Source organism: Oncorhynchus clarkii, chromosome 9 (assembly GCF_045791955.1).
Source record: "Oncorhynchus clarkii lewisi isolate Uvic-CL-2024 chromosome 9, UVic_Ocla_1.0, whole genome shotgun sequence".
NCBI lineage: Eukaryota > Metazoa > Chordata > Actinopteri > Salmoniformes > Salmonidae > Oncorhynchus > Oncorhynchus clarkii.
In genome coordinates this window covers 877,068-903,770 of record NC_092155.1, presented here as the reverse complement: position 1 = coordinate 903,770, position 26,703 = coordinate 877,068, and the positions used below count along the sequence as shown (strand labels likewise).

The 26,703-nt window shown below is 47.4% G+C and overlaps 1 protein-coding gene across 4 annotated transcripts in view; it reads right to left on the bottom strand.

The window, feature by feature from the left end:
• Positions 1-18,570: 18,570 nt before the first annotated feature.
• The window catches only part of LOC139417050 (disks large homolog 4-like), a 180,671-nt gene continuing 172,538 nt past the window's right edge, over positions 18,571-26,703 (bottom strand). For all 4 annotated transcript variants that reach the window (XM_071166291.1, XM_071166292.1, XM_071166293.1 and 1 more), the window contains 6 exons: positions 24,925-25,010; positions 22,563-22,664; positions 21,220-21,392; positions 20,910-21,022; positions 19,107-19,198; positions 18,571-18,835 (listed from right to left, as the gene is read on the bottom strand). In XM_071166291.1, coding sequence (XP_071022392.1) covers positions 18,729-18,835; positions 19,107-19,198; positions 20,910-21,022; positions 21,220-21,392; positions 22,563-22,664; positions 24,925-25,010 — 673 coding nt within the window. In that variant the 3' untranslated portion in view covers positions 18,571-18,728. The remainder of the gene's footprint in view (positions 18,836-19,106; positions 19,199-20,909; positions 21,023-21,219; positions 21,393-22,562; positions 22,665-24,924; positions 25,011-26,703) is intronic.

Here is a 26,703-nt window from a genome sequence, read left to right as displayed (position 1 = left end):
GGCACAGTGCTATATTAACCAGACCATCCCCTGGCACAGTGCTATATTAACCAGACCATCCCCTGGTACAGTGCTATATTAACCAGACCATCCCCTGACACAGTGCTATATTAACCAGACCATCTCCTGGCACAGTGCTATATTAACCAGACCATCCCCTGGCACAGTGCTATATTAACCAGACCATCCCCTGACACAGTGCTATATTAACCAGACCATCCCCTGGCATGGTGCTATATTTACCAGACCATCCCCTGACACAGTGCTATATTAACCAGACCATCCCCTGGCATGGTGCTATATTAACCAGACCATCCCCTGGCATGGCACAGTGCTATATTAACCAGACCATCCCCTGGCACAGTGCTATATTAACCAGACCATCTCCTGGCATGGCACAGTGCTATATTAACCAGACTATCCCATGGCACAGTGCTATATTAACCAGACCATCTCCTGACACAGTGCTATATTAACCAGACCATCCCCTGACACAGTGCTATATTAACCAGACCATCCCCTGGCATGGTGCTATATTAACCAGACCATCCCCTGACACAGTGCTATATTAACCAGACCATCCCCTGGCATGGTGCTATATTAACCAGACCATCCCCTGGCATGGCACAGTGCTATATTAACCAGACCATCCCCTGGCACAGTGCTATATTAACCAGACCATCCCCTGGTACAGTGCTATATTAACCAGACCATCCCCTGACACAGTGCTATATTAACCAGACCATCTCCTGGCACAGTGCTATATTAACCAGACCATCCCCTGGCACAGTGCTATATTAACCAGACCATCCCCTGACACAGTGCTATATTAACCAGACCATCCCCTGGCATGGTGCTATATTTACCAGACCATCCCCTGACACAGTGCTATATTAACCAGACCATCCCCTGGCATGGTGCTATATTAACCAGACCATCCCCTGGCATGGCACAGTGCTATATTAACCAGACCATCCCCTGGCACAGTGCTATATTAACCAGACCATCTCCTGGCATGGCACAGTGCTATATTAACCAGACTATCCCATGGCATAGTGCTATATTAACCAGACCATCTCCTGACACAGTGCTATATTAACCAGACCATCCCCTGACACAGTTCTATATTAACCAGACCATCTCCTGACACAGTGCTATATTAACCAGACCATCCCCTGGCATGACACAGTGCTATATTAACCAGACCATCCCCTGGCACAGTGCTATATTAACCAGACCATCCCCTGGCACAGTGCTATATTAACCAGACCATCCCCTGACACAGTGCTATATTAACCAGACCATCCCCTGGCATGGTGCTATATTAACCAGACCATCCCCTGACACAGTGCTATATTAACCAGACCATCCCCTGGCATGACACAGTGCTATATTAACCAGACCATCCCCTGACACAGTGCTATATTAACCAGACCATCCCCTGGCATGGTGCTATATTAACCAGACCATCCCCTGACACAGTGCTATATTAACCAGACCATCCCCTGGCATGACACAGTGCTATATTAACCAGACCATCCCCTGGCATGGTGCTATATTAACCAGACCATCCCCTGGCAGGGTGCTATATTAACCAGACCATCCCCTGGCATGGTGCTATATTAACCAGACCGTCCCCTGGCATTGTGCTATATTAACCAGACCATCCCCTGACACAGTGTTATATTAACCAGACCATTCCCTGGCATGGTTCTATATTAAACAGACCATCCCCTGGCATGGTGCTATATTAACCAGACCATCCCCTGACACAGTGTTATATTAACCAGACCATTCCCTGGCATGGCACAGTGCTATATTAACCAGACCATCCCCTGGCATGGCACAGTGCTATATTAACCAGACCATCCCCTGGCACAGTGCTATATTAACTAGACCATCCCCTGATACAGTGTTATATTAACCAGACCATCCCCTGGTACAGTGCTATATTAACCAGACCATCCCCTGATACAGTGCTATATTAACCAGACCATCCCCTGGCATGGCACAGTGCTATATTAACCAGACCATCCCCTGACACAGTGCTATATTAACCAGATCATCCCCTGGCATGGCACAGTGCTATATTAACCAGACCATCCCCTGGCATGGTACAGTGCTATATTAACCAGACCATCCACTGGCACAGTGCTATATTAACCAGACCATCCCCTGGCACAGTGCTATATTAACCAGACCATCCCCTGGCACAGTGCTATATTAACCAGACCATCCCCTGGTACAGTGCTATATTAACCAGACCATCCCCTGGTACAGTGCTATATTAACCAGACCATCCCCTGGCATGGAACAGTGCTATATTAACCAGACCATCCCCTGGCACAGTGCTATATTAACCAGACCATCCCCTGGCACAGTGCTATATTAACCAGACCATCCCATGGCACAGTGCTATATTAACCAGACCATCCCCTGGCACAGTGCTATATTAACCAGACCATCCCCTGACACAGTGTTATATTAACCAGACCATTCCCTGGCATGGCACAGTGCTATATTAACCAGACCATCCCCTGGCATGGCACAGTGCTATATTAACCAGACCATCCCCTGGCACAGTGCTATATTAACTAGACCATCCCCTGATACAGTGTTATATTAACCAGACCATCCCCTGGTACAGTGCTATATTAACCAGACCATCCCCTGATACAGTGCTATATTAACCAGACCATCCCCTGGCATGGCACAGTGCTATATTAACCAGACCATCCCCTGGCACAGTACTATATTAACCAGACCATCCCCTGGCACAGTGCTATATTAACCAGACCATCCCCTGGTACAGTGCTATATTAACCAGACCATCCCCTGGCATGGAACAGTGCTATATTAACCAGACCATCCCCTGGCACAGTGCTATATTAACCAGACCATCCCCTGGCACAGTGTTATATTAACCAGACCATCCCCTGGCATGGCACAGTGCTATATTAACCAGACCATCCCCTGGCACAGTGCTATATTAACCAGACCATCCCCTGGCATGGCACAGTGCTATATTAACACAGACCATCACCTGGCACAGTGCTATATTAACCAGACCATCCCATGGCACAGTGCTATATTAACCAGACCATCCCCTGGCATGACACAGTGCTATATTAACCAGACCATCCCCAGGCACAGTGCTATATTAACCAGACCATCCCCTGGCACAGTGCTATATTAACCAGACCATCCCCTGGCACAGTGCTATATTAACCAGACCATCCCCTGACACAGTGCTATATTAACCAGACCATCCCCAGGCACAGTGCTATATTAACCAGACCATCCCCTGGCACAGTGCTATATTAACCAGACCATCCCCTGGCACAGTGCTATATTAACCAGACCATCCCCTGGCACAGTGCTATATTAACCAGACCATCCCCTGGCACAGTGCTATATTCACCAGACCATCCCATGGCACAGTGCTATATTAACCAGACCATCCCCTGGCACAGTGCTATATTAACCAGACCATCCCCTGGCACAGTGCTATATTAACCAGACCATCCCCTGACATGGTACAGTGCTATATTAACCAGACCATCCCCTGGCACAGTGCTATATTAAACAGACCATCCCCTGGCACAGTGCTATATTAACCAGACCATCCCCTGGCACAGTGCTATATTAACCAGACCATCCCATGGCACAGTGCTATATTAACCAGACCATCCCCTGGCACAGTGCTATATTAACCAGACCATCCCCTGGCACAGTGCTATATTAACCAGACCATCCCCTGACATGGTACAGTGCTATATTAACCAGACCATCCCCTGGCACAGTGCTATATTAACCAGACCATCCCCTGGCATAGTGCTACATTAACCAGACCATCCCCTGGTACAGTGCTATATTAACCAGACCATCCCCTGGCACATTGCTATATTAACCAGACCATCCCCTGGTACAGTGTTATATTAACTAGACCATCCCCTGACACAGTGCTATATTAACCAGACCATCCCCTGGCACAGTTCAACATTAACAGACCATCCCCTGGTACAGTGCTACATTAACCAGACCATCCCCTGGCACAGTGCTATATTAACCAGACCATCCCCTGGCACAGTGCAACATTAACAGACCATCCCCTGGTACAGTGCTATATTAACCAGACCATCCCCTGGCACAGTGTTATATTAACCAGACAGTAATGGTGCAGTCTGGGACAGTAATGGTGTAGTCTGGGACAGCAGTGCTGCAGTCTGGGACAGTAATGGAGCAGTCTGGGACAGTAATGGTGCAGTCTGGGACAGTAATGGAGCAGTCTGTGACAGTTATGGTGCAGTCTGGGACAGTAGTGGTGCAGTCTGGGACAGTAATGGTGCAGTCTGGGACAGTAATGTTGCATTCTGGGACAGTAATGGTGCAGTCTGGGACAGTAATATTGCAGTCTGGGACAGTAATGGTGCAGTCTGGGACAGTAATGGTGCAGTCTGGGACAGCAGTGGTGCAGTCTGGGACAGTAATGGTGCAGTCTGGGACAGTAATGGTGCAGTCTGGAACAGTAATGGTGTAGACAGTAATGGTGCAGTCTGGGACAGTAATGGTGCAGTCTGGAACAGTAATGGTGAAGACAGTAATGGTGCAGTCTGGGACAGTAATGGTGCAGTCTGGGACAGAATTGGTGCAGTCTGGGACAGTAATGGTGCAGTCTGGGACAGTAATGGTGCAGTGTGGGACATTAATGGTGCAGTCTGTGACAGTAATGGTGCAGTCTGGGACAGTAATGGTGCAGTCTGGGACAGTAATGGTGAAGTCTGGGACAGTAATGGTGCAGTCTGGGACAGTAATGGTGCAGTCTGAGTGCAGTCTGGGACAGTAATGGTGCAGTCTGAGTGCAGTCTGGGACAGTAATGGTGCAGTCTTGGACAGTAATGGTGCAGTCTGGGACAGTAATGGTGCAGTCTGGGTGCAGTCTGGGGCAGTAGTGGTGCAGAAAGTAATGGAGCAGTCTGGGACAGTAGTGGTGCAGTCTGGGACAGTAATGGTGCAGTCTGGGACAGTAATGGTGCAGTCTGGGACAGTAATGGTGCAGTCTGGGACAGTAGTGGTGCAGTCTGGGACAGTAATGGTGCAGTCTGGGACAGTAATGGTGCAGTCTGGGACAGTAATGGTGCAGTCTGGGTGCAGTCTGGGACAGTAGTGGTGCAGAAAGTAATGGAGCAGTCTGGGACAGTAGTGGTGCAGTCTGGGACAGTAATGGTGAAGTCTGGGACAGTAATGGTGCAGTCTGGGACAGTAATGGTGCAGTCTGGGACAGTAATGGTGCAGTCTGTGACAGTAGTGGTGCAGTCTGGGACAGTAATGGTGCAGTCTGGGTGCAGTCTGGGACAGTAGTGGTGCAGAATAGTAATGGAGCAGTCTGGGACAGTAATGGTGCAGTCTGGGACAGTAATGGTGCAGTCTGGGACAGTAATGGTGCAGTCTGGGACAGTAATGGTGAAGTCTGGGACAGTAATGGTGCAGTCTGGGACAGTAATGGTGCAGTCTGGGACAGTAATGGTGCAGTCTGGGACAGTAGTGGTGCAGTCTGGGACAGTAATGGTGCAGTCTGGGTGCAGTCTGGGACAGTAGTGGTGCAGAATAGTAATGGAGCAGTCTGGGACAGTAATGGTGCAGTCTGGGACAGTAATGGTGCAGTCTGGGACAGTAATGGTGCAGTCCTACAGAGAGAACAGCAGAGCTACAGAGCAACGGACACCCCGCCCAGACCAGCGAGACACTCACACCTCCCTGACCAGCGAGACACTCACCCCTCCCAGACCAGCGAGACACTCACCCCTCCCAGACCAGCGAAACACTCACCCCTCCCAGACCAGCGAAACACTCACCCCTCCCAGACCAGCGAGACACTCACCCCTCCCAGACCAGCGAGACACTCACCCCTCCCAGACCAGCGAGACACTCACCCCTCCCAGACCAGCGAGACACTCACCCCTCCCAGACCAGCGAGACACTCACCCCTCCCAGACCCGCGAGACACTCACCCCTCCAGACCAGCGAGACACTCACCCCTCCCAGACCAGCGAGACACTCACCCCTCCCAGACCAGCGAGACACTCACCCCTCCCAGACCAGCGAGACACTCACCCCTCCCAGACCAGCGAGACACTCACCCCTCCCAGACCAGCGAGACACTCACCCTGCCCAGACCAGCAAGACACTCACCCCTCCCAGACCAGCGAGACACTCACCCCGCCCAGACCAGCGAGACACTCACCTTCCCAGACCAGCGAGACACTCACCCCTCCCAGACCAGCGAGACACTCACCCCTCCCAGACCAGCGAGACACTCACCCCTCCCAGACCAGCGAGACACTCACCCCTCCCAGACCAGCGAGAAACTCACCCCTCCCAGACCCACGAGACACTCACCCCGCCCAGACCAGCGAGACACTCACCTTCCCAGACCAGCGAGACACTCACCCCTCCCAGACCAGCGAGACACTCACCCCTCCCAGACCAGCGAGACACTCACCCCTCCCAGACCAGCGAGAAACTCACCCCTCCCAGACCAGCGAGACACTCACTCCTCCCAGACCAGCGAGACACTCACCCCTCCCAGACCAGCGAGACACTCACCCCTCCCAGACCAGCGAGACACTTACCCCTCCCAGACCAGCGAGACACTCACCCCTCCAGACCAGCGAGACACTCACCCCTCCCAGACCAGCGAGACACTCACCTCTCCCAGACCAGCGAGACACTCACCCCTCCCAGACCAGCGAGACACTCACCCCTCCCAGACCAGCGAGACACTCACCCCTCCCAGACCAGCGAGACACTCACCCCTCCCAGACCAGCGAGACACTCACCCCCCCGGACCTGCACATAAAGGACCCACACTGAGAGGACCTAGATCCAGACCACAGCACCACCAGCCACATCCACACACCCCACCCCAACCAATCAACCCTTCCCCCCTAAAGGACCCACGCTGAGAGGACCTACATCCAGACCACAGCACCACCAGCCACATCCACACACCCCACCCCAACCAATCAACCCTTCCCCCCCAAGTCAACCATGCCCACACCCCATTTAGGCCCCCTAAGATCAGACCTATGCCCCTCCTGCCCACCCCATGCCCCCCACTCCCGCAAAGAGGGCCTCAACATAGAAGTCACACATACGCCCAATCTGTGAGCGGGCAAACAGGCCCAACCCCCACTCTTACACTAGCCCAAGCCAATGGCATTTACCAGATTCTCAGTAGGCTCTGCTCACACTTACTGGCCTGAGGCCAAACCACACGACTAACAACATTGGACACTTTATGGAACACAAAGCCTTCACAATCTCATCCTGGAGTATCCAAGGCCTGAGGTCATCTGCCTTTGGCCTAAAGAGCAGGAACCTGGACTTCATCAAAGAAATCAGAAATAAAGACATTGTCATCCAACAAGAAACCTGGTATAGAGGAGATGAACCCACTGGTTGCCCTCTAGGTTACAGAGAGCTGGTAGTCCCATCCACCAAACTACCAGGTGGGTGGTATAGAGGAGACGGACCCACTGGTTGCCCTCTAGGTTACAGAGAGCTGGTAGTCCCATCCACCAAACTACCAGGTGGGTGGTGTAGAGGAGATGGACCCACTGGTTGCCCTCTAGGTTATAGAGAGCTGGTAGTCCCATCCACCAAACTACCAGGTGGGTGGTGTAGAGGAGATGGACCCACTGGTTGTCCTCTAGGTTACAGAGAGCTGGTAGTCCCATCCACCAAACTACCAGTAGTAAAACAGGGTACAGAGGAGACGGACCCAGAGGGTTACAGAGAGCTACCAGGAGTGAAACAGGGAAGGGACTCAGGGGGTATGCTAATTTGGTATAGAGCAGACCTAACTCACTCCATTAAATTAATCAAAACAGGAACATTCTACATTTGGCTAGAAATTCTAAAGGAAATGATCTCAACAGAGAAAAATGTCCTCCTGTGTGCTACCTATATCCCCCCACCAGAACCCCCATACTTTAATAATGATAGCTTCTCCATCCTAGAGGGGGAAATCAATCATTTCCAGGCCCAGGGACATGTACTAGTCTGTGGCGACCTAAATGTCAGAACCGGACAAGAACCTGACACCCTCAGCACACAGGGAGACAAACACCTACCTGGAGGTGACAGCATTCCCTCCCCCATATGCCCCCCAAGTCACAACTACGACAACATAACCAACAAAAACGGGTCACAACTCCTGTCGCACGCTGGGTCTGTACATAGTCAATGGTAGGCTTCGAGGGGATTCCTATGGTAGGTACACCTATAGCTCATCTCTCGGCAGTAGTACTGTAGACTACTTTATCACTGACCTCAACCCAGAGTCTCTCAGAGCATTCAGTCAGCCCACTGACACCCCTATCAGACCACAGCAAAATCACAGTCTACTTGAACAGAGCAATACTCAATCATGAGGCATCAGCACCAAAGGAGATGATTAATATGGAAGGGTAGTGGAGAAACCTACCAAACAACAATTAGGGAACAACAAATTCAATCCCTCATAGACAACTTCCTGGACAGAACTTTGTTTTGGTGTAAACTTTAGAAAACATAAACAGTATATTTGACCTTGCTGCTATAGTATATTATATACTATATATATAAACAGTATATTATATATATATATAAACAGTATATTTGACCTTGCTGATGAGCACAGTCACAAGAGAAGGGCAACCAGTGAAGAACAAACACCGTTGTAAATACAACCCATATTTATGTTTATTTATTTTCCCTTTTGTACTTTAACTATTTGTACATCGTTACAACCCTGTATACAGACATAATATGACATTTGTCATTTGAAATGGCTTTATTCTTTTAGAACTTTTACTGTTCATTTTTATTATTTATTTCACTTTTGTAAACATATTTCCCATGCCAATAAAGACCCTGTAATTTAATTGATATTGAACTGTGAGAGAGAGATAGAGAGACAAAGGCAGACAGAGACAGAGAGAGAGACAGTAGAGAGAGATAGAGAGAGACAGTAGAGAGAGAGACAGAGACAGTAGAGAGAGAGAGAGAGAGAGAGATAGAGAGACAAAGGCAGACAGAGACAGAGAGAGAGACAGTAGAGAGAGATAGAGAGAGACAGTAGAGAGAGAGACAGAGACAGTAGAGAGAGAGAGAGACAGAGAGAGAGAAAGAGACACAGAGAGAGAGACAGAGACAGAGACAGAGAGAGGGGATAGTTCAGTTATTGCATCACTGGTTGTGTCAGAGCTCCCTCTTGAGGCTGAAACCCTCCAACATTACTACACATCAAGGAATTAGCTGACAGCATTGTATTGGGTTAGAGCTGCTCAAACCTCTTCCTGGAGATTTACTGTCCTGTTGGTTTTCAGTCCAACCCTCTTCCTGGAGATCTACTGTCCTGTTGGTTTTCAGTCCAACCCTCTTCCTGGAGATCTACTGTCCTGTAGGTTTTCAGTCCAACCCTCTTCCTGGAGATCTACTGTCCTGTACGTTTACAGTCCAACCCTCTTCCTGGAGATCTACTGTCCTGTAGGTTCTGGACCATCACTATTACAGACACCAACTCTCATAGAACCATTTGGATTGAAAAGGAAAGTTCTCCTGTTTTTTTATTTTACTAGGCAAGTCAGTTAAGAACAAATTCTTATTTTCAATGACGGCCTTTTCCATTAACAGTGGGTTAACTGCCTGTTCAGGGTCACAATGACAGATTTGTACCTTGTCAGCTCGGGGATTAGAACTTGCAACCTTCCGTTTACTAGTCCAACGCTGTAACCACTAGGCTACCCTGCCGCTCACTTCACTTCCTGTTAAACGCTGAACAAGGAAGAGCTCGGTTTTGTTTGTTTGAAAAGTTTGTTGTTTGAAAGTGTATTGGAAAGATCTTGGTAGCCAGCTAGCTTCTTAGTTTGGATCCCGTGACGTATTTGGCATCAGTTGCTGGGACTGCTTGTCTCTTTCCAGTGATCCTGCCGACCAAAGCCAGGTCTGAAGAGCTATTTGGCGTCGCAGCTAGCCTAGCTGCTAGCTAACTGCATATCAAGCTAGCAGGTTCTCTTGAACACAGCCCGCGACGCGGTTAGCCATTGTGGCTGGGACCGCGGATTGTCCCGGGTTTGTGGCTGTCTAGATCCCTGCTGTTTGTTGTTTTCAATCTTCCCCGTGACCTGCCCTGTCTGGAACGGTCATCAGCTAGCCTTTAGCTCGGAAAGCTCTCACCAGTTCGTACAACTAGTTTCAAACCAGAGCATACTGGACCTATTTTTCTCTCCATATCCCCGAATTCCTACCACAAACTCAGAACCTTTTCATCTGGATCATCACAGCTAACAGCAACCCGGGTTGACTACTCCTGGCTAACTTTTCTGTCCCGGAGCAAGCACCAACTAGCCTGGGGCTAGCCCATGCTAGACCCATCTCCCGGCTCACTCTTGGACTACAATATCCGGACCTCTTCTACTGCCGGTACGGGGCACAAAACCCCGCCAATCCTCTACGACTGGAATACCGACATAATCTGCCCAAGGATTCCAATCTATGCTATCGTGCCCAGAAACCTGCTCCTTTCACTCTCTGTTCCGAACGTGCTAGACGGCCAGTTCATATAGCTTTTAGCCGTACCCTTATCCTACTTCTCCTCTGTTCCTCTGGTGATGTGGAGGTTAATCCAGGTCCTGCAGCGCCTAGCTCCACTCCCCAGGTGCTATCATTTGTTTACTTCTGTAACCGTAAAAGCCTTGGTTTCATGCATGTTAACATTAGAAGCCTCCTCCCTAAGTTTGTTTTATTTACTGCTTTAGCACACTACGAACCCAGATGTTTTAGCCGTGTCTGAATCCTGGTTTAGGAAAACCACCAAAACCCCTGAAAACTCCATCGCTAACTATAACATTTTCCTCCAAGATAGAACTGCCTGCAGAGTTCTGCATTACTATCGAAGTCTGTACCCAAACAATTCGAGCTTCTACTTCTAAAAATTCACTTCTCCAGCATCAAGTCTCTCACTGTTGCCGTTTGCTATAGACCTCCCTCCGCCCCAAGCTGTGCCCTCGACACCATATGCGAATTGATTGCCCCCCATATATCTTCTGAGTTCGTGCTACCAGGTGACCTAAACTGGGACATGCTTAACACCCTGGCAATCCTACAATCCGAGCTTGATGCCCTCAATCTCACACAAATTATCAATGAACCTACCAGGTACAACTCCAAATCCGTAACCATGGGCACCCTCATAGATGTCATCCTAACTAACTCGCCCTCCAAATACACCTCTGCTGTTTTCAATCAAGATCTCAGCGATCACTGCCTCATTGCCTTCATCCGTAATGGGTCTGTGACCAAACGATCACCCCTCATCACTGTCAAACGCTCCCTAAAACACTTCAGTGAGCAGGCCTTTCTAATCGACCTGGCCGGGGAATCCTGGAATGGCATTGACCTCATCCCGTCAGTAGATGATGCCTGGCTCTTCTTTAAAAGTGCCTTCCTCACCATCTTAAATAAGCATGCCCCATTCAAAAAATGTAGAACCAGGAACAGATATAGTCCTTGGTTCACTCCAGACCTGACTGCCCTTGACCAGCACAAAAACATCCTGTGGCGTTCTGCATTAGCATCGAACAGCCCCCGTGATATGCAACTTTTCAGGGAAGTTAGGAACAAATATACACAGGCAGTTAGGTACACTCAACATGTACTGCACTGACACAAATGACTGATGATTGGTTGAAAGAAATTGATAATAAGAAGATTGGGAGCTGTACTGTTAGATTTCAGTGCAGCCTTTGATGTCATTGTCCATAACCAGTTGTTGAGAAAACGTATGTGTTATGGCTTTTCAACCTCCGCCATATTGTGGATTCAGAGCTATTTATCTAATAGAACTCAAAGGAATTTATTTAATGGAAGCTTCTATAATGTCAAACATGTAAAGTGTGGTGTACCGCAGGGCAGCTCTCTAGGCCCTCTACTGTTTTCTATTTTTACCAATAACCTGCCACTGGCATTAAACAAAGCATGTGTGTCCATGTATGCTGATGATTCAACCATAGACGCATCAGCAACCACAGCTAATGAAGTCACTGAAACCCTTAACAAAGAGTTGCAGTCTGTTTTGGAATGGGTGGCCAGTAATAAACTGGTCCTGAACATCTCTAAAACTAAGAACATTGTATTTGGTACAAATAATTCTTTAAGTGCGAGACCTCAGCTGAATCTGGTAATGCATGGTGTTGAACAAGTTGAGGAGACAAAATTACTTGGCGTTACCTTAGATTGTAAACTGTCATGGTCAAAACATATAGATTCAATGGTTGTATTGATGGGGAGAGGTCTGGCCGTAATAAAGAGATGCTCTGCTTTTTTGACACCACACTCCAAAAAGCCAATTCTGCAGGCTCTAGTTTCGTCTGATCTTGATTATTGACATGCCCCCAGACATGCCACCAGGGGTCTTTTCACAGTCCCCAAATCCAGAACAAATTCAAGGAAGCGTACAGTATTATATAGAGCCCTTATTGCATGGAACTTCCTTCCATCTCATATTGCTCAAATAAACAGCAAACCTGGTTTCAAAAAACAGATAAAGCAACACCTCAGGGCACAACGCCTCTCCCCTATTTGACCTAGATAGTTTGTGTATGTATTGATATGTAGGATATGCCTTTTTTTTTAATGTATGTAGTTGAGCTGTTCTTGTCTATTGATGGTCTGTACTATGTCATTCTGTATTATGTTTCATGTTCTGTGTGAACCCCAGGAAGAGTAGCTGCTGCTTTTGCAACAGCTAATGGGGATCCTAATAAAATACCAAAAAATTCCAAAATACCAATCAGACACGAACCCAACACTGGCTTTTCTATAGAATTTATTTCAATAATTTATAGCTTATTTACAACAAGCAATTTGATTTACTGAAATAAACAGTTCATTACTTCTCTCTGTTACAGGATAATACATTATTATTATTATTATTAAATATAGTGGTAAACAGGGTCTCTGAGGAGACGTCCTAAATGGCACCCTATTTCCTACATAGTGCACTGAGCCCTATGGGGACCTGGTCTAAAGTAGTGCACTATAAAGGGAACAGGGTGCCATTTGGGATGTTAACTGTCTGATCCCCAGCTCTAATAATACTAGACTGTCATTCCATCTCTACAAAACGTGTGTGTGATATGGACAGACCTTTCTTAGACCCTGATATGTCCTAAACCCACTGGACCAAGTCTGTAACCATGACGACCACACCCAGGACATCCGTACCCATGACGACCCGACAGTATCACCTTTGACTTCCAGGCTAGAGGTTGGTCTGTGAGCCAAGGAACTCTGGTTAGCGTCCAGTCCAGACAGACAGACAGCAGGGGGCTCTGGGTAGTAGAGTCCAGCCCTGATACACAGCAAGGGGTTGTGGGTAGTGTAGTCCAGAGTCTTGACAGACAGCCGGGGGTTGTGGGTAGTGTAGCCCAGAGTCCTGACAGACAGCAGGGGGTTGTGGGTAGTGTAGTCCAGTGGTAGGTGTTTGCCCTGAATAGGTGATTTGAGCCCCATAGATTGATTACAGTCAGATATGTCTCTATGTACAAAACAACCTACATAGAATAAATAAGTCAATGCACAACTATACACACTCTCTGTGTTCCTTAATTCTCTCTCTTTCTCTCTCTCTCTCCCTCACACACACACACACACACACACACACACACAGACACACACACACACACACACACACAGACACACACACACACACACACACACACACACACACAGACACACACACACACACACACACACACACACACACACACACACACACACAGACACACACACACACACACACACGTTATATCACAAAAGGTCTATGAGTGTAATTTCTAGTTTGATAGAAATATAAATGTACTAGTCTGTCTCAAATAGTCTGATATACTGACACTCGTCTGCTGTTTGAAAAAGTAGTGCACTACCTAGGGAATAGGGTGCCATTTAGGATGCAGAGATACCAGTCTGTAAATAGTACTGCAGAGATACCAGTCTGTAATGTAGTACTACAGAGATACCAGTCTGTAATGTAGTACTGCAGAGATACCAGTCTGTAAATAGTACTGCAAAGATACCAGTCTGTAAATAGTACTGCAGAGATACCAGTCTGTATAATAGTACTGCAGAGATACCAGTCTGTATAATAGTACTACAGAGATACCAGTCTGTAATGTAGTACTACAGAGATACCAGTCTGTAAATAGTACTACAGAGATACCAGTCTGTAATGTAGTACTACAGAGATACCAGTCTGTAAATAGTACTACAGAGATACCAGTCTGTAAATAGTACTGCAGAGATACCAGTCTGTTATATAGTACTACAGACATACCAGTCTGTATAATAGTACTACAGAGATACCAGTCTGTAATGTAGTACTACAGAGATACCAGTCTGTAAATAGTACTGCAGAGATACCAGTCTGTAAATAGTACTGCAGAGATACCAGTCTGTATAATAGTACTGCAGAGATACCAGTCTGTAAATAGTACTGCAGAGATACCAGTCTGTAAATAGTTATGCAGAGATACTAGTCTGTAAATAGTAATGCAGAGATACCAGTCTGTAAATAGTACTGCAGAGATACCAGTCTGTAAATAGTTATGCAGAGATACTAGTCTGTAAATAGTACTGCAGAGATACCAGTCTGTAAATAGTACTGCAGAGATACCAGTCTGTTATGTAGTACTACAGACATACCAGTCTGTAAATAGTACTGCAGAGATACCAGTCTGTAATGTAGTACTACAGAGATACCAGTCGGTAATGTAGTACTGCAGAGATACCAGTCTGTAAATAGTACTTTAGAGATACCAGTCTGTAAATAGTACTTTAGAGATACCAGTCTGTAAATAGTACTGCAGAGATACCAGTCTGTAAATAGTACTTTAGAGATACCAGTCTGTAAATAGTACTGCAGAGATACCAGTCTGTAAATAGTACTGCAGAGATACCAGTCTGTTATGTAGTACTACAGACATACCAGTCTGTATAATAGTACTGCAGAGATACCAGTCTGTAAATAGTACTGCAGAGATACCAGTCTGTTATGTAGTACTACAGACATACCAGTCTGTATAATAGTACTGCAGAGATACCAGTCTGTATATAGTACTGCAGAGATACCAGTCTGTTATGTAGTACTACAGACATACCAGTCTGTATAATAGTACTGCAGAGATACCAGTCTGTACATAGTACTGCAGAGATACCAGTCTGTATAATAGTACTGCAGAGATACCAGTCTGTAAATAGTACTTTAGAGATACCAGTCTGTAAATAGTACTGCAGAGATACCAGTCTGTATAATAGTACTGCAGAGATACCAGTCTGTAAATAGTACTTTAGAGATACCAGTCTGTAAATAGTACTGCAGAGATACCAGTATGTATAATAGTACTGCAGAGATACCAGTCTGTAAATAGTACTTTAGAGATACCAGTCTGTAAATAGTACTGCAGAGATACCAGTCTGTATAATAGTACTGCAGAGATACCAGTCTGTAAATAGTACTTTAGAGATACCAGTCTGTATAATAGTACTGCAGAGATACCAGTCTGTAATGTAGTTCTACATAGATACCAGTCTGTAATGTAGTAATGCAGAGATACCAGTCTGTAAATAGTACTGCAAAGATACCAGTCTGTATAATAGTACTGCAGAGATACCAGTCTGTAATGTAGTACTGCAGAGATACCAGTCTGTAATGTAGTACTGCAGAGATACCAGTCTGTATAATAGTACTGCAAAGATACCAGTCTGTATAATAGTACTGCAGAGATACCAGTCTGTAATGTAGTACTGCAGAGATACCAGTCTGTAATGTAGTACTACAGAGATACCAGTCTGTAATGTAGTACTCCAGAGATACCAGTCTGTAATGTAGTACTGCAGAGATACCAGTCTGTATAATAGTACTGCAGAGATACCAGTCTGTAATGTAGTACTACAGAGATACCAGTCTGTAATGCAGTACTGCAGAGATACCAGTCTGTAATGTAGTACTACAGAGATACCAGTCTGTAATGTAGTACTGCAGAGATACCAGTCTGTAATGTAGTAGTGCAGATATACCAGTCTATATAATAGCACTACATAGATACTTCTCTGAGGTGCTTCTACACCTGCATTGCTTGCTGTTTGGGGTTTTAGGCTGGGTTTCTGTACAGCACTTTGAGATATCAGCTGATGTACGAAGGGCTATATAAATACATTTGATTTGATTTGATTTGATACCAGTCTGTATAATGGTACTGCAGAGATACCAGTCTGTAATGTAGTACTGCAGAGATACCAGTCTGTAATGTAGTACTACAGAGATACCAGTCTGTATAATAGTACTACAGAGATACCAGTCTGTAATGTAGTACTACAGAGATACCAGTCTGTATAATAGTACTACAGAGATACCAGTCTGTAATGTAGTACTGCAGAGATACCAGTCTGTAATGTAGTACTACAGAGATACCAGTCTGTATAATAGTACTACAGAGATACCAGTCTGTAATGTAGTACTACAGAGATACCAGTCTGTAATGTAGTACTACAGAGATACCAGTATGTAATGTAGTACTACAGAGATACCAGTCTGTATAATAGTACTACAGAGATACCAGTCTGTATAATAGTACTACAGAGATACCAGTCTGTATTGTAGTACTACAGAGATACCAGTCTGTAATGCAGTACTACAGATATACCAGTCTGTAATGTAGTACTACAGAGATACCAGTCTGTAATGTAGTACTACAGAGATACCTGTCTGTAATGTAGTACTACAGAGATACCAGTCTGTAATGCAGTACTACAGAGATACCAGTCTGTAATGCAGTACTACAGAGATACCAGTCTGTAATGTAGTACTACAGAGATACCAGTCTGTATAATAGTACTGCAGAGATACCAGTCTGTATAATAGTACTACAGAGATACCAGTCTGTAATGTAGTACTACAGACATACCAGTCTGTATAATAGTACTGCAGAGATACCAGTCTGTAATGTAGTACTGCAGACATACCAGTCTGTATAATAGTACTGCAGAGATACCAGTCTGTAATGTAGTTCTGCAGAGATACCAGTCTGTAATGCAGTACTGCAGAGATACCAGTCTGTAATGCAGTACTACAGAGATACCAGTCTGTAATGTAGTACTACAGAGATACCAGTCTGTAATGTAGTACTACAGAGATACCAGTCTGTATAATAGTACTGCAGAGATACCAGTCTGTAATGTAGTACTGCAGAGATACCAGTCTGTAATGCAGTACTGCAGAGATACCAGTATGTAATGCAGTACTACAGAGATACCAGTCTGTAATGTAGTACTACAGAGATACCAGTCTGTAATGCAGTACTACAGAGATACCAGCCTGTAGTCCTGCAGAGATACCAGTCTGTATAATACTTCTCTCCATAATATAGAAAACGTGAATCTTTTTTTACATATATTTTTTGTGATCTCTTTCTCTCCTCAGCCTCCACTTCTCTTCCTGCTGCAGTCACTCCAGTCTCGTCTCCTCTTTCACCTCGTCTCTCTTCACTTTCAGAGTCCCATTCCGTTAGAAAACAATTCTTTACAGATCCGGAGGAGAGAGAGAGAAATGATGGAGGGAGGAGAGAGGGGATGGAGAGAAAGCGTCTGTTTCTCTCTCTCTTTTGGTTCTGTGGTGAGTCTTACAGTGTCTCCATCTCTTCTTCTGTCCCTCTCTCTCCTTCTGGTTGCTGTGAGATGGTATCCACGGTAGTTGCGGTGACAGTATCCGAAGCAACAGTAGTCAAGGTGATAATCTCAGAGGCCTTGTACAACCCATCTTCTCCTTTCCTCTCATCTCCTCTCTTATCTCCTCAACTCTACTCTCTTCTCTTTTCCACTTCTCTCCTCAACTCTCCTCTCTTTTCCTCAACTCTCCTCTCTTTTCCTCTCCTCTCCTCTCCTCTCCTCTCTTCTCTTCTCTTCTCTTCTCTCCTCAACTCTCCTCTCCTCTCTTCTCTTCTCTTCTCTTCTCTCCTCAACTCTCCTCTCCTCTCTTCTCTTCTCTTCTCTTCTCTCCTCAACTCTCCTCTCCTATCTTCTCTTCTCTTCCCTTCTCTCCTCAACTCTCCTCTCTTCTCTTCTCAACTCTCCTCTACTCTCTTCTCTTCTCTTCTCTCCTCCTCTCTCTTTTCCTCTTCTCTCCTCAACTCTCCTCCTCTCTCTTTTCCTCAACTCTCCTCCTCTCTCTTTTCCTCAACTCTCCTCTACTCTCTTCTCTTCTCACCTCCTCTCTCTTTTCCTCTTCTCTCCTCAACTCTCCTCTCTTTTCCTCAACTCTCCTCTCCTCTCCTCTCCTCTCTTCTCTTCTCTTCTCTTCTCTCCTCAACTCTCCTCTCTTCTCTTCTCTCCTCAACTCCCCTCTCCTCTCTTCTCTCCTCAACTCTCCTCTCCTCTCCTCTCTTCTCTTCTCTTCTCTTCTCTTCTCTCCTCAACTCTCCTCTCTTTTCCTCAACTCTCCTCTCCTCTCCTCTCCTCTCTTCTCTTCTCTTCTCTTCTCTCCTAATCTCTCCTCTCCTCTCTTCTCTCCTAACCTCCTCAACTCTCTCTCTTCTCTCCTAATCTCTCCTCATCTCCTCAACTCTCCTCTATAGTGTTTCCCTAGTTGGTGTCCATATATAGGCTCCTCTCCTCTGCTCCTCTCCTCTCTTTTATAGTCTTTCTCTTGATTGTATCCATATGTAGGGTCCACTCTGCTCTTCGATCACAGTCTTCACCATGTGATAAACCTCTTCAAAACTCTCCCCTTCCACAATAGCTACACACAGAGGGTCAGAGACAGAGTTAGAAAGAGAGAGAGAGAGAGAGAGAGAGAGAGAGAGGGTTAGAGAGTGTGTGTGTGTGTAACATTAACATGTGTGTGTGTGTGTGTGTGTGTATGTGTGTGTGTGGTGTGTGTAACATTAATGTGTGTGTGTGTGTGTGTGTGTGTGTGTGTGTGTGTGTGTGTGTGTGTGTGTGTGTGTGTGTGTGTGTGTGTGTGTGTGTGTGGTGTGTGTAACATTAATGTGTGTGTGTGTGTGTGTTACCTGAGAAGCATTCTATAAAGTCTTGTTCCAGTTTGACAGCTCTGTCCAGAGCCTTCCTGGCCTGGTCCTCTGTCAGACGCTTGTTCAGGTCACTGTAACACACGGATGTTTCAACACTCATGTTCAGGTCACTAACACACGGATGTTTCAACACTCATGTTCAGGTCAGCGTAACGGACAGATGTTACAACACTCATTTTCAGGTCACTGTAACACACGGATGTTACAACACTCATGTTCAGGTCACTGTAACACACGGATGTTTCAACACTCATGTTCAGGTCACTGTAACACACGGATGTTTCAACACTCATGTTCAGGTCACTGTAACACACGGATGTTTCAACACTCATGTTCAGGTCACTGTAACACACGGATGTTACAACACTCATGTTCAGGTCACTGTAACACACGGATGTTACAACACTCATGTTCAGGTCACTGTAACACACGGATGTTTCAACACTCATGTTCAGGTCACTGTAACACACGGATGTTACAACACTCATGTTCAGGTCACTAACACACGGATGTTACAACACTCATGTTCAGGTCACTGTAACACACGGATGTTTCAACACTCATGTTCAGGTCACTGTAACACACGGATGTTTCAACACTCATGTTCAGGTCACTGTAACACACAGATGTTTCAACACTCAGGTTCAGGTCAGTGTAACGGACGGATGTTTCACGTTAGAATGTAGATAATTTAACTTCAACAGAAAGAAAGGAAGAGTGATTCAACTTGAAGTATTTTAATAATGAATCAGAACTGTTGTTTCCTAGTCCATAGAGACCTCTAGTGTGAATCAGAACTCCTAGTCCATAGAGACCTCTAGTGTGAATCAGAACTCCTAGTCCATAGAGACCTCTAGTGTGAATCAGAACTCCTAGTCCATAGAGACCTCTAGTGTGAATCAGAACTCCTAGTCCATAGAGACCTCTAGTGTCCAGACTGTAACTGCATAATGCCTGACAGGAAGGAATTCAATTATTCCAAGCTAAACTTAAAAAAGATAACCCCTGAATCTGCTCAACAATTTACAACACACACAGGCACTATTAGATTAACAGATTATTTTCCAGTGATCTTGGTCTGATGAAGAGAACCCACTCCCTCCTACTTACAGTATATTTTCCAGTGATCTTGGTCTGATGAAGAGAACCCACTCCCTCCTACTTACAGTATATTTTCCAGTGATCTTGGTCTGATGAAGACAACCCACTCCCTCCTACTTACAGTATATTTTCCAGTGATCTTGGTCTGAGGAAGACAACCCACTCCCTCCTACTTACAGTATATTTTCCAGTGATCTTGGTCTGAGGAAGAGAACCCACTCCCTCCTACTTACAGTATATTTTCCAGTGATCTTGGTCTGAGGAAGACAACCCACTCCCTCCTACTTACAGTATATTTTCCAGTGATCTTGGTTTGATGAAGACAGCCCACTCCCTCCTACTTACAGTATATTTTCCAGTGATCTTGGTCTGAGGAAGACAACCCACTCCCTCCTACTTACAGTATATTTTCCAGTGATCTTGGTCTGAGGAAGACAACCCACTCCCTCCTACTTACAGTATATTTTCCAGTGATCTTGGTCTGAGGAAGACAACCCACTCCCTCCTACTTACAGTATATTTTCCAGTGATCTTGGTCTGAGGAAGACAACCCACTCCCTCCTAATTACAGTATATTTTCCAGTGATCTTGGTCTGAGCAAGAGAACCCACTCCCTCCTACTTACAGTATATTTTCCAGTGATCTTGGTTTGATGAAGACAACCCACTCCCTCCTACTTACAGTATATTTTCCAGTGATCTTGGTCTGATGAAGACAGCAATAGGATGAAGCTGAGCTGCCTGTAGTCTCCTCACTGCATTAGCTGATACATCTAAGATACAGTGTTTCCCCATCTGCGCACACAAACACACACCTGGTTAATCAATCTATTCTGTACAGTGCAGAACATACACAATATAATACTTTACACATTAAAGGACCAAATAGTTAAAGGGTCTCTCTCACACACACACACACACACACACACACACACACACACACACACACACACACACACACACACACACACACACTCCCTCCCTCCCCTTACCTGCTCTGCGACCATGCGGACACTCTGAACGCTGGTTCCATACAGGTGACTGTTGTATTGACCCGCCTCTATGAAGTGATGTGATTGGATGTCCTTCTCCATCTGTTCCCTTGACGACACAAAGTGGTAGTCCCGCCCATCCACCTCATACTCCCTCTGGGGCCGCGTCGTGTCTACACACACACGTTTATGTTACACACACACACACATGTTTATGTTACACACACACACACACACACACACACACACACACACACACACACACATGTTTATGTTACACACACACACACACACACACACACACACACACACACACACACACACACACACACACACACACACACATGTTTATGTTACACACACACACACACACACACACACGCACACACACACACACACACACACACACACACACACACACATGTTTATGTTACACACACACACATACACACATTTATGTTACACACACACACACACACACGTTTATGTTACACACACACACACACACACATTTATGTTACACACACGCACACACACACACACACACACTCACACACACACACACACACACACACATGTTTATGTTACACACACACACACACACACACACATTTATGTTACACACACACACACACACACGTTTATGTTACACACACACACACGGACGGACACATGTTCTGTGTTAGGACACTATTTCAGATAACGTTTTGAAGCGTAGTTTAATTGTAAATAGTATATTGTTGATTGTTTATTTGGGACACAAACTATAGGATGATCTACTATTATGATTATCCCACCAACGTGACATTATAAACTGTAACATCTTATGTTTCACTGAGACGTGGCTGAACGAAGATACGGACAATATAGAGCTGGCGGGATTTTCCCTGCACCGGCAGAACAGAGATGCTACCTCTGGTAAGACTAGGGGTGGGGGTGTGTGTCTATTTGTCAATAACAGCTGGTGCACGATGTCTAATATTAAAGAAGTCTAGAGGTATTGCCCGTCTGAGGTAGAGTACCTTATGATAAGCTGTAGACCACACTATCCACCAAGGGAGTTTTCATCTGTATTATAGTAGTATATAGTAGTACCTATAAATATATAATGGGTCAATAGTAGTACCTATAGTAGTACCTATGTGTCTATAATGGGTCTATAGTAGTACCTATGTGTATATAATGGGTCAATAGTAGTACCTATATGTATATAGTACCTATAGTAGTACCTATGTGTATATAATGGGTCGGTAGTAGTACCTATGTGTATATAATGGGTCTATAGTAGTACCTATGTGTATATAGTACCTGTAGTAGTACCTATATTTGATAGTAATACTCACGTGGAACACAGGAACCAAACTTGTCAGGAAACTCAGAGAGAAGATCATCATTCACTCTGTCTTTAGTAGGACCCAGTATAATGATAGGCCTCACATAGTGGACTGGAGAGAGAGAGAAATACAATTATAGCTTTTCTTAATCAGGGACCCAGGGCCTTACTCCCCGGCAAACCCAGGGACTTCCTCCCAGGGACTTCCTCCCAGGGCCTTACTCCCAGGGCCTTCCTCCCAAGGACCCAGGGCCTTACTCCCAGGCAAACCCAGGGACTTCCTCCCAGGGACTTCCTCAAAGGGACTTCCTCCCAGGGCCTTACTCCCAGGCAAACCCAGGGACTTCCTCCCAGGGACTTACTCCCAGGGACCCAGGGCTTTACTCCCAGGGACCCAGGGCCTTCCTCCCAGGGACCCAGGGCCTTCCTCCCAGGGACCCAGGGCCTTACTCCCAGGCAAACCCAGGGACTTCCTCCCAGGGACTTCCTCAAAGGGACTTCCTCCCAGGGCCTTACTCCCAGGCAAACCCAGGGACTTCCTCCCAGGGACTTACTCCCAGGGACCCAGGGCCTTCCTCAAAGGGACCCAGGGCCTTACTCCCAGGCAAACCCAGGGACTTCCTCCCAGGCAAACCCAGGGACTTCCTCCCAGGCAAACCCGGGGACTTCCTCCCAGGCAAACCCGGGGACTTCCTCCCAGGGCCTTACTCCCAGGGACCCAGGGCCTTCCTCCCAGGCAAACCCAGGGCCTTCCTCCCAGGGCCTTACTCCCAGGGACCCAGGAACATGAGATGTGTCGCGCTGCATGAAGCAAATGGTGGTCACAGCAGATACTGACTGTTTTTTTAAAGGTCTTTTTTAATTATTATTTAACCTTTATTTAACTAGGCAAGTTAGTAAAGAACAAATTCTTATTTTCAATGACGGCCTAGGAACAGTGGGTTAAGTAAATACAAATGTTTTTTTCATAATAATTAAAAATAATTAAATATGTATATTTTCACAGACCCATGCAGTACCACAGCGGATCCCTAGGGGGACAGAGACTTCCTACAGTACCTCAGCGGATCCCTAGGGGGGCAGAGACTCCCTACAGTACCACAGCGGATCCCTAGGGGGGCAGAGACTCCCTACAGTACCTCAGCGGATCCCTAGGGGGGCAGAGACTCCCTACAGTACCACAGCAGATCCCTAGGGGGGCAGAGACTTCCTACAGTACCACAGCGGATCCCTAGCGGGGCAGAGACTCCCTACAGTACCTCAGCGGATCCCTAAGGGGCTGAGACTCCCTACAGTACCTCAGCGGATCCCTAGGGGGGCAGAGACTCCCTACAGTACCTCAGCGGATCCCTAGGGGGGCAGAGACTTCCTACAGTACCTCAGCGGATCCCTAGGGGGGCAGAGACTTCCTACAGTACCACAGCGGATCCCTAGGGGGGCAAAGACTCCCTACAGTACCTCAGCGGATCCCTAGGGGGGCAGAGACTCCCTACAGTACCACAGCGGATCCCTAGGGGGGCAAAGACTCCCTACAGTACCACAGCGGATCCCTAGGGGGGCAGAGACTTCCTACAGTACCACAGCGGATCCCTAGGGGGGCAGAGACTCCCTACAGTACCTCAGCGGATCCCTAGGGGGGCAGAGACTCCCTACAGTACCTCAGCGGATCCCTAGGGGGGCAGAGACTTCCTACAGTACCTCAGCGGATCCCTAGGGGGGCAGAGACTTCCTACAGTACCTCAGCGGATCCCTAGGGGGGCAGAGACTTCCTATAGTACCTCAGCAGATCCCTAGGGGGGCAGAGACTCCCTACAGTACCTCAGCGGATCCCTATGGGGGCAGAGACTCCCTACAGTACCACAGCGGATCCCTAGGGGGGCAGAGACTTCCTAAAGTACCTCAGCAGATCCCTAGGGGGGCAGAGACTTCCTACAGTACCTCAGCAGATCCCTAGGGGGGCAGAGACTTCCTACAGTACCTCAGCAGATCCCTAGGGGGGCAGAGACTTCCTACAGTACCTCAGCAGATCCCTAGGGGGGCAGAGACTTCCTACAGTACCTCAGCAGATCCCTAGGGGGGCAGAGACTTCCTACAGTACCTCAGCAGATCCCTAGGGGGGCAGAGACTTCCTACAGTACCACAGCGGATCCCTAGGGGGGCAGAGACTTCCTACAGTACCTCAGCAGATCCCTAGGGGGGCAGAGACTTCCTACAGTACCTCAGCAGATCCCTAGGGGGGCAGAGACTTCCTACAGTACCTCAGCTGATACCTAGGGGGGCAGAGACTACACACCCTCCACTTCAGTTCTACTGGCTGAAACTACCACCATTTCAGACAAATAAAAGAATCTGAGGTCACAGGTCAGACCTACCTTCTATCTGTGTAACAGTTTCATAGCTCTGAACAAAGCTGCTGCGGTCCTTATTCTTCATACGAGACCACTCCTTCCTCTCCACCCTGCATAGAGAGACACAGGGCTACATTAACATGGCATAACACTACATACTGCTTCATACGAGACCACTCCTTCCTCTCCACCCTGCATAGAGAGACATAGGGCTACATTAACATGGCACTACATACTGCTTCATTAGAGACCACTGACAGAAACACACAGGAGGGGGTTAACTGTATTAACTTAGGTGTTAGGTGTGGTCCCCCTCAGTGTTAGGTCTGGTCTTCCTCAGCGTTAGGTGTGGTCCCCCTCAGTGTTAGGTGTGGCCCCCCTCAGTGTTAGGTCCCCCCTCAGTGTTAGGTGTGGTCCCCCTCAGTGTTAGGCGTGGTCACCCTCAGTGTTAGGTGTCCCCCCCTCAGTGTTAGGTTTGGTCCCAATCAGCGTTAGGTCTGGTCCCCCTCAGTGTTAGGTGTGGTCCCCCTCAGCATTAGGTGTGGTCCCCTCAGTGTTAGGTGTGGTCACCCTCAGTGTGAGGTGTGGTCCCCTCAGTGTTAGGTGTGGTCCCCTCAGTGTTAGGTGTCCCCCCTCAGTGTGAGGTGTGGTCTCCCTCACCGTTAGGTTTGGTCCCCTCAGTGTTAGGTGTGGTCCCCCTCAGTGTTAGGTCTGGTCCGCCTCAGCGTTAGGTGTGGTCCCCCTCAGTGTTAGGTGTGGTCCCCCTCAGAGTTAGGTGTGGTCCCCCCCAGCGTTAGGTGTGGTCCCCCTCAGAGTTAGGTGTGGTCCCCCCCAGCGTTAGGTGTGGTCCCCCTCAGTGTTAGGTCTGGTCCGCCTCAGCGTTAGGTCTGGTCCCCTCAGCGTTAGGTGTGGTCCCCCTCAGCGTAAGGTGTGGTCCCCCTCAGTGTTAGGAGTGGTCCCTCTCAGTGTTAGGTGTCCCCCCTCAGTGTTAGGTGTGGTCCCCTCAGTGTTAGGTGTGGTCCCCCTCAGTGTGAGGTGTGGTCCCCTCAGTGTTAGGTGTGGTCCCCTCAGTGTTAGGTGTGGTCCCCCTCAGCGTTAGGTGTGGAACCCCTCAGCGTAAGGTGTGGTCCCCCTCAGTGTTAGGTGTGGTCGCCCTCAGTGTTAGGTGTGGTCCCCCTCAGTGTTAGGTATGATCCCCTCAGTGATAGGTATGGTCCCCTCAATGTTAAGTGTGGTCCCCCTCAGTGTTAGGTGTGCTCCCCCTCAGCATTAGGTGTGGTCCCCCTCAGCGTAAGGTGTGGTCCCCCTCAGTGTTAGGTGTGGTCCCCCTCAGTGTTAGGTATGGTCCCCTCAATGTTAAGTGTGGTCCCCCTCAGTGTTAGGTGTGGTCCCCCTCAGTGTTAGGTGTGGTCCCCCTCAGTGTTAGTTGTGGTCCCCCTCGGCGTTAGGTGTGGTCCCCTCAGTGTTAGGTGTGGTCCCCTCAGTGTTAGGTGTCCCCCCCCCCCCCTCAGTGTTAGGTGTGGTCCCCCTCAGTGTTAGGTGTGGTCTCCCTCACCATTAGGTGTGGTCCCCTCAGTGTTAGGTGTGGTCCCCCTCAGTGTTAGGTCTGGTCCGCCTCAGCGTTAGGTGCGGTCCGCCTCAGCGTTAGGTGTGGTCCCCCTCAGCGTTAGGTGTGGTCCCCCTCAGTGTTAGGTGTCCCCCCTCAGTGTGAGGTGTGGTCTCCCTCACCGTTAGGTTTGGTCCCCTCAGTGTTAGGTGTGGTCCCCCTCAGTGTTAGGTCTGGTCCGCCTCAGCGTTAGGTGT